A 12,353-nucleotide genomic window follows, 5' to 3' on the forward strand; every position below is an offset into this window, starting at 1 on the left:
TTGTTTCTTACTTTGCTTAGAATAATGTAATTCGCACTCACTCCTGTAACACGTTGCAAAAGTTCAAATACAATGTTTGCTTTGAAATACAAGCCATACTCATTTCTATGTTAAGTGTACATGCTATACTCTGCTGGAAACCGTCTCAAAAGCAATAAATAACAAATCAGGCACAACAGCCATGCTCTGAGAGCGATCGATTACATAAACACAATTAAAGTGCCAACCATGCCTGTAAACCGCGCGAACACCTGACCGATGTCAAAGCACGCGGATTGATAGGGCTATAATATGTCTGAAGTTCATCAGCCAAGTTGTTTTAACGCTTTCGAGGGCATGGACATTTAAGGCAAACTACACGGACAGCTGCGTAAATAATATGGCACAAGAGCAGCAAAAGGAAATGAAGAAAGACAGCGGCTTACGGAGATGTAAATATGTGTCGTGAGTATCCATCCCGAGTCAGTTTATTGTCGGCTCTTGTCCTGGAGGAGCTCCGCACCCCTCTTGATTCCTCTTCCCAAGTGAACTACACTCTGCGGCGCTGCTGCTAGCTCGGGGCCCCGCTCAGGGGGAGGCAGGAGGAGGGGTTTCTCCAACGACAACAATCAGATAAGACACTGCACAGGCAGATGACTTTAGCACATGTGTGCATGTGTTTTTTACAGAATAACATTCAAGCTGTTTAACAATGGTAATAACATATATTTTACTTTTCTTATAACTTGACCTGCACACATGCAACAACAAAAAATGTGGATTACATTTACAACTACATTTGACAAATGCTTTTGAACAAAGTGTCTTGCATTGCTATTTTTATGCATTTTAACTAAACCAAAGACCTTGGTTTCAGTGATTACTGAACCATTCAACCATCAAAATTAACAGTATTGAGTACGGACACAAAAATGTCAGATAAAATGTTATTTAATATGACTCAATGACTAAGTAGATACATAAAAAAGTTAAAAGAATCAGGGTTTTGTTTCCCAGAAGTGTTGTAAGACTTGGTTTTAACTGGCTATGCTTAACCATTCAGGCAGCCATCAGTAGAAACAGTACCAAGCTGGACACTGTAAAAGGTATTGGCAGAAACCTAAAAAATGTGTGAAAAATTTGTAAAAATATTATTTAATATGACTGAATTGACTTGACAATTTAACTACACCAGCATAAGTAATTTCTAAGAACTAACGTAGAAAACAAACAGGAATATAATTATATTTGTGATTGAGATCTGTCTGTCCGCCTGTTTATACTCTGTGTGGTGGCTCAAAGACTCCTCGCGATTCCCCTAGACTTTCTCAGAGTATGGGGTCATACAAGGGTGAGCTCTCACTACCTCCAAAGGTTATTAAGAAGTCCCCAGCATTCACTAGTCTTGAACTAGCGTGGGGTTAGTGCTCAAGATGACCAGTGACTTCACAAGGCCCTCCCTGAGGTTTGGGGATAAGCCCACCCCATCCCCACAACCCCCACATACTCCGTCCCCTCATTGTTAATGACCAAGATTCAAGAAAGCAACAACAAACACAACCATGGTAAACAAGATGAATAGCTTTTTTTCCAACACATCTCACACCAATCAAGACTTTCTGTTTGTACCCCTTTCTTAAGTCTATTAGATCATGTTAATTATTAAAGTCAAACCGAAGAATTAAAATGGTCATTTGTCACTGCTCTCTTTGTGTGGGCTTAATGATGGCACATGGTGTAAGGCTTGCAATTTGTTATCCTCTCCTTTATGCTCTTAATGTTCTTTTCTTTTTAAGCCATTTTTGGGTTAAACATGAAAAGAAATCAAGTTGCACTCAGTTATTGTGGCATAACTGTCTGCTAATAATACATTTTATAATTTTTTATACACTTTGCTCAATAATTTTGGTGTAACTGACTGTACACCAAAAAAATAAATTGATGTCATTTACTCATCCTCATGTTGTTCCAAACCTATATGACTTTCTTTTTTATTGAACACAAAAGAAGTTGGTAACCAAGGAGTTTCAGTTTCCAATTTAATACTGTAGTTTTTTCATTAATATAATTGATTTCAATAGGAACAGAAACCGTTTGTTACCAACATTCTTCAAAATCATCTTTTAAGTTTGACAAAAAGTAAGTCATACAGGTTTAAAATGACATTGAGTAAATTAGATGAAATTAAATTTTTGGGTGGATTATCCCTTTCATTTAATTTGTTGTTTTTTATTTTTTCTTCCTCTTTTAACCTACGCCATGTTTCTTTTGCCACCTTATCTCTAAGATAATCAGTCACACACTCTTTCTTACACAGTAACAAACACACTCACAGTCAGAGCTGTCAGTGAGCCAAACCGTATGCAGTAATCCCTTTGTATTCATGAACCCATCCAGACAAACAATGTGTCCCAGCCATGTCCCACCCCCAGCACACCAGACCTAGGCCACCTGCTAACTCTACATCATCCACACAAACATAAACCAAAGGATGAAGACCAACAAATTTGTGTCAGTGTGTGATATACTGTAACATACAGTATCTTTCTGACACACCATGTTATGCAAGATACTAGTGACCCATGTGCAAATACTGTCTTTCCAATCTGTTCTTCTTCTCTACACTCCACTCATAATTTCTCCAAATCCTCCACAAATTCCCCTCATACAAGCTGAGATGATAAGTGATCCTCTTGTGATGTCGTCTGGAGGAGACAATGCTTATCAACTCAGAGGACATCCATCACACAAACAAAAGATGAAGTGAGCAGAGGGCTGTTTGTCAAATGACTGTTTGCTTACTCTCTTCTGCTCTTTTCTATCTTTAACCTCCATTTTTTTATTCAAACCTCTGCTTCTCTTGAGTGAAAACTCCCACAGAGATGCGAGTGTAATTGCAGCACAGAAAGTGAGGAGTAGGGGTGATTTTTTTTGGATTGTGATGACAGGAAGTCTTCCGTTTTAGATATACATTGCTTTTCATCTATTTTCCAGCAGGAAGCTCTAAAATTGTACTATATGCTTTTTATATGCTCTTTTATCGCATTGCTCGCTGCTTTTTTTTCAATATTTGATCTCTAAAACTAACTTTCAGTTGGGTTATGCTTTTTTGCATGCTTGTCGATTTAGGTTTGTTGTATTAAGTACAATTTTGAACCAGCAAGTTCCTCTGGCAACACAAAGACATGGTGGTCAAAGCTCTAATCCCATTCCAAATGAATGTTCTTGACGTGTGTGTTACTGTACATTAACCTGTTAATCCTCAGACTGTTTTTGGGAGGGGGCTGGTGGGTTTATACACAATTAACCTGAATAGACCATACTGCTTCATGATTGGCTGAAACAGAGAAAAATGACTCATAACCCTCTTACTCAAATGAGTTTTTCTCATTGGATGCTTTTACCTTAAAACACTCAGAATGAATCACTTTCGTAGTGCTTGGCATGGCTGTTTTGAAAAAAAAAAAAAAACTAACCTATGTTCACATAAACACATAAACCGATGAAGCAAAAATAATATATTATTTTAATCTGACCCGTTGAACCAAGCGTGCTAAATCTTTGAAGGTTGTATTTAATTTTTAATAAGCAAATAAATTTATTTTCAAATAAAAAAAATAGGTTTAGATTTTTGAAAACACAAGAACAAGCCATAGGTAAAGTGTCAGATCCAGCTGAGATTGTTGTAGACCACCTCAGGTTAAGATGACAATGTCCTGGAAGACCGACAGTATTATAGATATGAACACTTGTTCTCCTGATCTTTAGAGCAGCCAGTGTGACCTAATGCTCTGACATTTAGAAACTTAACAAGGAATATGAAGAGCCTATGAATAAGCAACCTGTTCTACCCGTTCAGATGGTTGGTTTACAAAACAGTTTTAATAGTCCTAGATATTTTCACTTCATGTTTTGCTCAGTTCCTATTGTCAGTTTGACATAATTAGTAGCTTCTGTGCTTGTTAGTTGTTATATGCTCTTTTGTCATTCAAATAAAGAATTTATTCTTTTCTTATGTCAAAGTGTCATCTTTCAAGCAGTGACTACGTCTACATATTTGCATAGTAGCCTATAGCCCTAATGATTAAATGCCCACGCTCATTGTTTTCTATTCAAACGAGTCATTTAATTGAAACTTAGCAGTAGCTTGGGTTAAAAAAAGAGTTCTGATATAAAAATAAAACGATCACGAACACTTTTATATAAATCTTAAACACCATGTTAATATTTCATCATAATTTACCTGTCAAATGCAAAATAAGGATGTCGGATTGGCAAAATGAAGCGTTCTTTTGTTAACGATGAACAATTGAATCACGAGCTGGGCAGAATTGGTCCGAGTCGTTGAATGAATTATGACCTGAGAACCGATATGGAGTCAACCGAGTTATTTGAGCCGATGTTACAAATAAAACGCACTGGAAATGTGTTTATATTAGGTTTGTCAGCACGCGTAAGTTGGTTTTTTGTCACAATGTGAAAAAGAGATTATTGTTAACCTGAATGCAAATTAGGCCTAATTTAGGTTTTAAATTTGTTGAAGCTTAACTTCAACAAACGGAACTGGAACACATGAAATTACGGTATACAATGTTATTAATAAACAGGGGCGCCGTAACGGGGCTATGTGGTCTTTACTGAGACGCTGACAGTCCGCGTGATGGTGAAAAGAACATCTGGAACAGCTTTTGAACCGGCTCTTTAACTGCTCAAATGAACCGATTCGGCAAAATGAGTCTAATGAGAACGAATTTGCTGGAAGACCGACTGTCTACTACCACCATGTGGTGTAGAGATGAAAAACGAGCCGGCTACAAGAAGGCTTGTGTATGACCCAGTCCGGCACCCGTAGAGTTACCGTAAACCTAGACGTGTACTTGCAGCATTGTTATGTAGTTTCATCAGAATCGGGAAAAGCGAGTGTTTACAACATCACTCAGAACTCAGCGATAGTGTTACTCATCTGACTCACTTTTAATCCTTACTAATGTGTTCGTGGCATAATGTCGTCAGATTTAATGTTAGATTTCGTAAATCCATCCATATTGAATAAGGAAGCGGGGGATATGTCCATCGATCAGGATGGAGAGTGGGGTAAGATACGCTTTCTAGAAATATCCATCACTGCGCCTGTCGCTCGCTATAAACGCCAACCTCTGTATTATTTACTTATAGTAATGTGTTTATACGTAAATAGTGTCTTTATGAAGCGACTTATATGTATATACCGGTAGTCATTTCTCATTTGCTGTAACTTAGATGACTGACTGGTGAACCTGTCTACCACACATCCGCAGTCTTGTTTTTATGGCTTCGGTTTTAAAATGTACGTTAGTTAAATCAAAAATATAAACATGGTAAAATATGAATTGTGACTACAGCATCGTTTAATTAAGTTTTTGTCATTACACATTTATTTTGGATTAGGCTACTTTGTGTTCATGTCCATATAATATTTATATTCATATTAATCAGTATAGTTCGTTGTACTTTTGTCAATACAACGGTTACTAGTAAATAATAGTATGTCATTTAGGGTTTGGTTAACACATATAAAAGAAACTGGAATTGAAACCAAATTACTTGTTACATAACACCTCAGTGTGAATTCTTGCAGGTAGTATGACCTGGTTACAAACCCACAACTCAAAAGATTATGAAATCGATACATTTTTGATTTCCTGTCTTGCGCTCATGCTTTCAGCACTTGGTTTGTTGGCTTTACTTCTTTGTTTTACATCCATCTGCCCTCAGACATATTTAAATTCACAACAATGTTTTTTACTTGTGTAGATATCAGTTTGTTTGATGAGCTGGAAGATCTTGGGGATGCTGATGAGCTTCTGGACGCTCTGGTGGAAAGTGTAGGCTATGTGAGTCAAACCCCTGCAAAGATGATCTGTCAAAATATGTTACATATGTTTTTTTCCCCTTTTTTTCGAATTGCATTTTGAAAACCAGATTGCATCTTTTAAAGACTAACAAGTTTTTTCATTACTTTTTTGGGTTTGGCTGTAGCTATAACCAGAGATTTGTAAAAAAAAAAATGTAAGCAATTTAAGGATTTTGGAACTGTTTTGTATTAGGACACCTCTGTCCCTGACCTGAACTTTGACATTGAGCCCCCAGCGTGGAACTCAGATGGCTGGAAAAACAGTAGCCCTCGATCAGGTAATATTTTTACGTTTTCAGTGGATTTGGCAATCTTTTCAAATGTTCTAAATGTCTACAGCAGCAATATATTCAAAGTAACTAAATATTTCTGAGAATTGCTTCAAGTATTAGCAAAGTGAAATGTACCAAAGCATTTCTATCCTTTTTCAATCTATCTGCTCTCACAGATGGTGATTTAACTGTGGACTCGCTGTCACCAAACCACACACTCAGTTCAGTGTCCTCCCCAGCGTCAGTGGAGCCCCACTCACCGTGCTCCACACATGTGAGTCAAGCTCCACCCTAAAACAAATACACAGTCCTTTCACTGAAATTTGCATCTTATTTGTCAGGGAGTGATTTAAAAAAATGTCCAGTGTTTTTGGACTCCACAATCACAGAGAAACTAACCTGCACTTTTTAAATGTATCAATATGCAAAGATACATGTAATAGTTAATGAGACACAATTGTAACATAAGATCCATCAAATATAATTTCGTACAATTTAAAATAAAATCTGTTTTATTAAATTTTTGTTGTTGTTGTTATATGCACACAAAATCTTTTATTTTTTTTATTGACTGGATCAGTCAGAGGCGCAGATGGAGTGTGTTTGAGCTTCAGTGATCCTGCCAGCTGCTGTAGTTCAGAGATCAGGAGGGCAGACACGCACATACACCCATGTGAATTAGGTGTCTAATTAAGACTACAGCGTGTTAATGAATGTCTTAATCAGCTCTCAGCACATCATCAAACTAATTAATCAGTCTCACATTGAGAAGTTTCCAGTCTTATTTTGAAATATGTGTATTAAAAAATGGCTAGTGTCCCTTTCAAGGTTTCAAAGAGCTATAATGTCACTTTGACAAATACACATTGTTTTATTGAAATCCTTAACACTAGAATCTTAGTGTCACCTCACAGTCTTGAAGTTAATGTATTATGTAACATGACATGTATTTGTTATAGTTTGCTTATTATACACTGAATGTTAACACGTGGTGTTCTGTTGAATGATGCAACATCCTGCAAAGGGACATATAAACGTATAGGAAGCACGTTATTGCTTTCTGAAAATAGATGGATGGGCGAATGAAACTAAATGCAGGGAAATAGATATATTTTATAAGTTTAACTATTTGTAACATGTTTAGAGAAACATGACACACATGACCGGTTATAACTAGCAAGGCAATGATTGAATACACATTAAAACATAAGTTAGTAGTGGGTGGTATCACAGGTGTTCTGTAGGTATTTATGCATTCATAGATCAGTTGTGTGATACGTGCAAAGTCTGCAAACAGTTAAGTAATGATACGTAGACGTCTGGACCATCTGGATTCACACCCCAGGATTCCCATGCTTGAGTGCACTTTCAGTTCTCTTTTTTTTTTTTCTGTGTAAGGGCACTGACGGCTTTTCATGATATTCCTACCTTATGCTGCTATACTCGCTAAATTCTTCTTATAGTCTACATTCTTTTTTATTAAGGATGAGGCACTGTCTCCAGTCTCGTGGCATTCTCAGCCCTCTCCGCTGTCTGTCTGCTCTGACTCAAGTGGCTTTGCTGAGGCGCCAGCTGAGACGAAGCCTTCCAAGAGGACCAGTCAGTCAAAAGGTATGTGAAGAACATTAATGTCCTTATTTGAATCATTCATCTTCAATTTATAGTAAGATGATACATTTGTTCACACAGCAAAGCCTCTCCAGCCAGCGAAGAGGCCCATTCAGTTTAGCCCCAAGGTTTCCATTCAGCCTAAACCGCTTATTACCACGGTACCCATCTCACATGCTGCGGCCCCCCATCTTCAGACTAAGACCATCATCATCCAGCCTCTTCGGACTACAGTTCTGCCTGTAGTAAAACCTCCACCGGTCACCATTCAACAAGCACCCCCTACAGGTAATGAAGAAAGCCAACCTGCCACACTTCAGTCTGATAAAGTCTGATATGTAAAGGAAGTCTTGGTATGATCCCTTTTATTATTTTTGTTTGATCGTGTTATTATTTTTGTTGATCAGGTTTTTGTTGCATGTTGTAATGAGTAGTGTATTTTAGGTTGTGTTGCAGCTCTCGCTGCATGCTTACAAAAAACCAGCAGATGGCACTAGGCATCAATTTTTGTTTGTGCTATTGGTGGGCGTCTCATTTTAAAGTCTATCTTCATGCAGACAGGGAATTGCTCTTGCATCCTTTTGTGTCAGTACAGTGTACCTTCTCGCTTGCCCTAGAAAAAAGCAGAATGGAAGTTGATGTGAATGACCTGTCTGGTATACAAATCAACACTGAATACACTAAAAATAAATGTGTTAATGTTAATGTACAAATAGATTAATCAACAGTCGCCAAATTAACCCACATATTATATAAAATATAAACCTTTACCTCACACACCTGGAAAACACAAGCAGAGCAGAAGGCAAGAGCAGCCTGAATTGAATCCTGTACCCATCTTATTTGAACCCCTAGAGACTTGGTTCTATAGAGTGGCCAAACAACAAGCCTTTTGCGAAAAGAGAGACCTGCCACAAGCTGCTTACATATGTATTGAATCCATCCGTGCGAACGATTGTGGAAGTGCACTTTGAACTGATTGCGTTCTGCTGCAATAATTATTTTCTGGCTATCCGCAGAGTTTTGGAGCGAGGTTAATTGTAGTTTGTTGAGAGCCTGATGGTTAAGTCAGTGGGTGGCTGAGAGAGTGGAAGTCGTTCGGAATGACCCCTGCTGGGGAGCCACCGCAAATTCCTCTCGTTTAACTCAACACCAAAGCAACCCGTCACGCCTGACAAATTGTGTTTGTCTGCGTTACCTGGAGGTGACGTGTTTGGCTCTGGGTGAAGGATGGTGCTTAGCCCAACTGTTTCCTTTTTTGATTAAAATGAGATTAATGAAGAAAAATAGCAATGAGTTGCACTCAGCACATTTCTTGCTTCATTTGAATGGTAAAGTGTATAAACAGTGTATGTTTCTCTTGCAGGTCAGCGAATGCTGCTGTCTCAGCCTACGCGGGTTGTCCAGCTTCAGACGCCTCAGGCGGTGCCCACACATGTAGTCACAGTGCCAACACTGGCTCAGGACCGAACCGTCTCTGTTGTTGCACCAGTAACAGCATCTCCTGTGGTTGCCATGACACTGCCGAATTCCACCCCTGAGGATGATGTAAGTTTTTACATGACCGCAAACCACTGGGTATTATATTGGTTAAGGGAGCTTTTGATGTGTTTTGTGACTCCTAAATCATCACTGCATGTGGTTCCAGTCAGCTGTCATTCACTGAGTTTAACAAGCTCAGTTTTTATATTTTTAGCAGCAGCATCTCTTAAAAGTTGTGTAAGATTGCTAAGCCAATTCGTTTATAGCAACTCTCCAACTGACAAATTAAAAAATATATATATATATATATTTTCTTTTTCTCCCAGATCCAGATCTGCATCACAAAATAGCTGTTATTAGAATTCAGTTTTTCAGAAAGATAGATATTTGACAGTGAAAGTAAATGATTTGGTGATGTTCCATGTAAAAATAGTTTTTTGGTGTCGAATGACCAGAAGAGCAGCAATTTTGTTGAACAGCAGAGAACTGATGTACAAGCCAGCATGATTTGCTTTGGCTTGTAGATTGGATGGTAAGTGTGGTTTGCAGTCATGATAAACTCATTGAAGTGTTTGCAAATATTTAAGTTTTTATAGTAATAACTTTTGTATGGTCACATTGTGAATTATCTGTAATAATCTTCAAGAGAAAATTTTAATATCAGCTATCAGATTAGTTTTTTATTGCTACAAAAACTTGCTCTCATCCCGAGTATCTTGTTACGGAACATTTTTGATCTGACAGTTCACTTCGGGCCCACATACAAAAAAAAAACATCAGCCACTTTTTGTAATAATATAGCATTTTCTCAAGTTGTGGTGATGATACACTAATATTCATGATTAGTGAGTTACACTATTACACTAATGTTCAAATTTTTGGTGTTTACACACACTTCTTTTTTTTTTAAGAAATCTCTTATTCTCACAAAGACTTCATTAAAAATATCATGAAATTACAATATAAAATAAGTTTTCTACTTGTTTTTTTTTATATTATAAAATTATAAATGTCTTGCTTTTGATCTATGTAATGCATGCACCAATTTTAGTTTTTGTAGTTTTACTGGTAAAATTAAACTGGTAAAAAGGAATTATATTGTAACAGTAACATGTAATTGTGATAAAATATTTTTTTCTTTAGACGTTTAATGTGCAATTTCAGTACGGAAGAAACCCAGTAATAGTACTGCATCTCAGTAATACTTAGTATAGCATCGGTCTCTAATTCAAGTGTACTTGCTCAAAGCTTTACAGCTGCTGCTGTGTTATTTCCTCTCCCAAAAATTTAAATGGATTGAAATTCCTAAAAAGTGTGACTGTGCAGTATACTTTCCACATTGCTTTGTTTGTTTGGGTGTCTCGACATGGCAACACTGGCTCGACCAATAGCATGAGTTTGGGGTGGGGCTTTCCTGTTTTCCATACATTAGAATGGGGTGATTTGGAAACCTGTTTGATAATGGTTCTAGTTTAAAAGTGCTAGTTGTGACTTTAAATAAATATGCAGGACAGTAAAGATAGAGGGGGAACCTGAATGACCATGGATCTGGTCTTACTTTGATAGTATTTACTCATCAACTGGTTTCTTAATCAGAAGCATGTGTTCTTCCATATGTGCTGTCCTGACATCAGCAAAAAGCCCTTCCCAGATGAGAGAAATTAGACTGTTTATAGTTCAGAGAAGAGAAGGGTGTCTTATTGTAGAAATAGGAGAGAGACACGCATTTGGACCTCTATCTTATACTATATAAAGGTGTTTATTGTATTTTGTCACTTTGTTTATAAAAAATGATAATAATTGTAGAAGTCTCCCCAGGGGTCATGAAGCTCTTGTTGAAAACCCCTTTTCTTTGGTAGTAATAGAAATAGTAGATTTCTGTAGAATCAAATGACAAATTCTGCTTTGCCATCAAAGGGACAAATTACACTTTGAAATGTATGAAAATGGAAAGCAGTAATTTATATTGTAATAATATTCCATAATATTCTTGTTTTTACTGTTAGCATCAGTCCCTGTGTCCTTAGTTACAGACCAACAGTGAGCTCATTATTTTCCATTAAAGTATTTGTTCCGACATACTGTAGATTCAACTGACCTCAGATTAATTAAATAGAGTTCAGGATTAGTCCCAAATTCCTGTGCATTTAGTGCTGTCTTTTCCCACTTTGGGGGATAATACAACTTGCATTGCCAGCTCTTTTCAAATTCTCTGAATTAAAAAAAACAACACCTGTGTGTACATAAGTTTCGTTCATATGTATATTGGGTGGCATTGATTGGGTGTGAACAGAGAGGGAACGGACCTCCATAGAAGTACTGATAAACACAGGCCATGCAGTAAACATCGCTGGGTAATGTCAGGAATTATTGCTAAACATCAGACTTTTTAACAGCAGCTGTGTGAGAAAACACCTTTCAAATGTTTTAATCTATGTCAGTTTTACTCATTGTTTATGGTTTGATGAAAATGTGCCTTAAATTTAGTCAATATTTTGTCCTATAATCTTATTTGACACATGGCATATACTAAAAATGTGGTGCTTCATGTAGTGACTGTCTACAATGACACAAATTATCAAGAATGTAATCATTTTTAAACAGCATGTGAAAACTGAGCTGTGAAATTGAGCATGTGAAAGTATTCGCTATTGTTAAGATATTACTTAATTGTGAAGTCTTCTTGCTTAACGTGTTAGCTTCTAGCACATTAGTATACATGTTTTCATGTGTTTGGGATATTAAAATGTGTATATAGTGTAATGGTATTTGCATATTCACACCATCAGTATTTAGACATTTTTTTAATGTTGTGTTCTTGTATTTGTGTGTTGTTTTTTTTATCTCACATTATTTATTTTTTTCAACAGTATGTTTTAATTTAAGTATCATCATAACCGTAGAAAAAAAAAATCTATTAACATTGACTGACATATCACCTCGAAAATTACTAAGATAAAAATTAGAATTAGACTATATTTGTAGTAGTACTTGTGTACAATGCACATTTCTTAATATTAAGCGTAAAAAGTGTTTTAATGTCAATAATGATGAGGATTGTGTGATCTTTGAATAATCTCGGTCTTTAAATGTAAGATGTTTAAAGTGTACCTGAAGCA

General features: G+C 36.8%; 1 protein-coding gene across 1 annotated transcript in view; it reads left to right on the forward strand.

Annotated features, from left to right (window-relative positions):
• The first annotated feature begins 4,809 nt into the window (after positions 1–4,809).
• Positions 4,810–12,353, forward strand: part of atf6 (activating transcription factor 6) — a 32,183-nt gene continuing 24,639 nt past the window's right edge. The window contains exons 1-7 of the mRNA XM_026290872.1: positions 4,810–5,073; positions 5,773–5,852; positions 6,066–6,150; positions 6,321–6,418; positions 7,629–7,755; positions 7,834–8,040; positions 9,119–9,300. Of these exons, the coding sequence (XP_026146657.1) occupies positions 4,983–5,073; positions 5,773–5,852; positions 6,066–6,150; positions 6,321–6,418; positions 7,629–7,755; positions 7,834–8,040; positions 9,119–9,300 (870 nt within the window). The 5' untranslated portion in view covers positions 4,810–4,982. The remainder of the gene's footprint in view (positions 5,074–5,772; positions 5,853–6,065; positions 6,151–6,320; positions 6,419–7,628; positions 7,756–7,833; positions 8,041–9,118; positions 9,301–12,353) is intronic.

This window comes from Carassius auratus, chromosome 20 (assembly GCF_003368295.1).
Source record: "Carassius auratus strain Wakin chromosome 20, ASM336829v1, whole genome shotgun sequence".
Taxonomy (NCBI): Eukaryota; Metazoa; Chordata; class Actinopteri; order Cypriniformes; family Cyprinidae; genus Carassius; species Carassius auratus.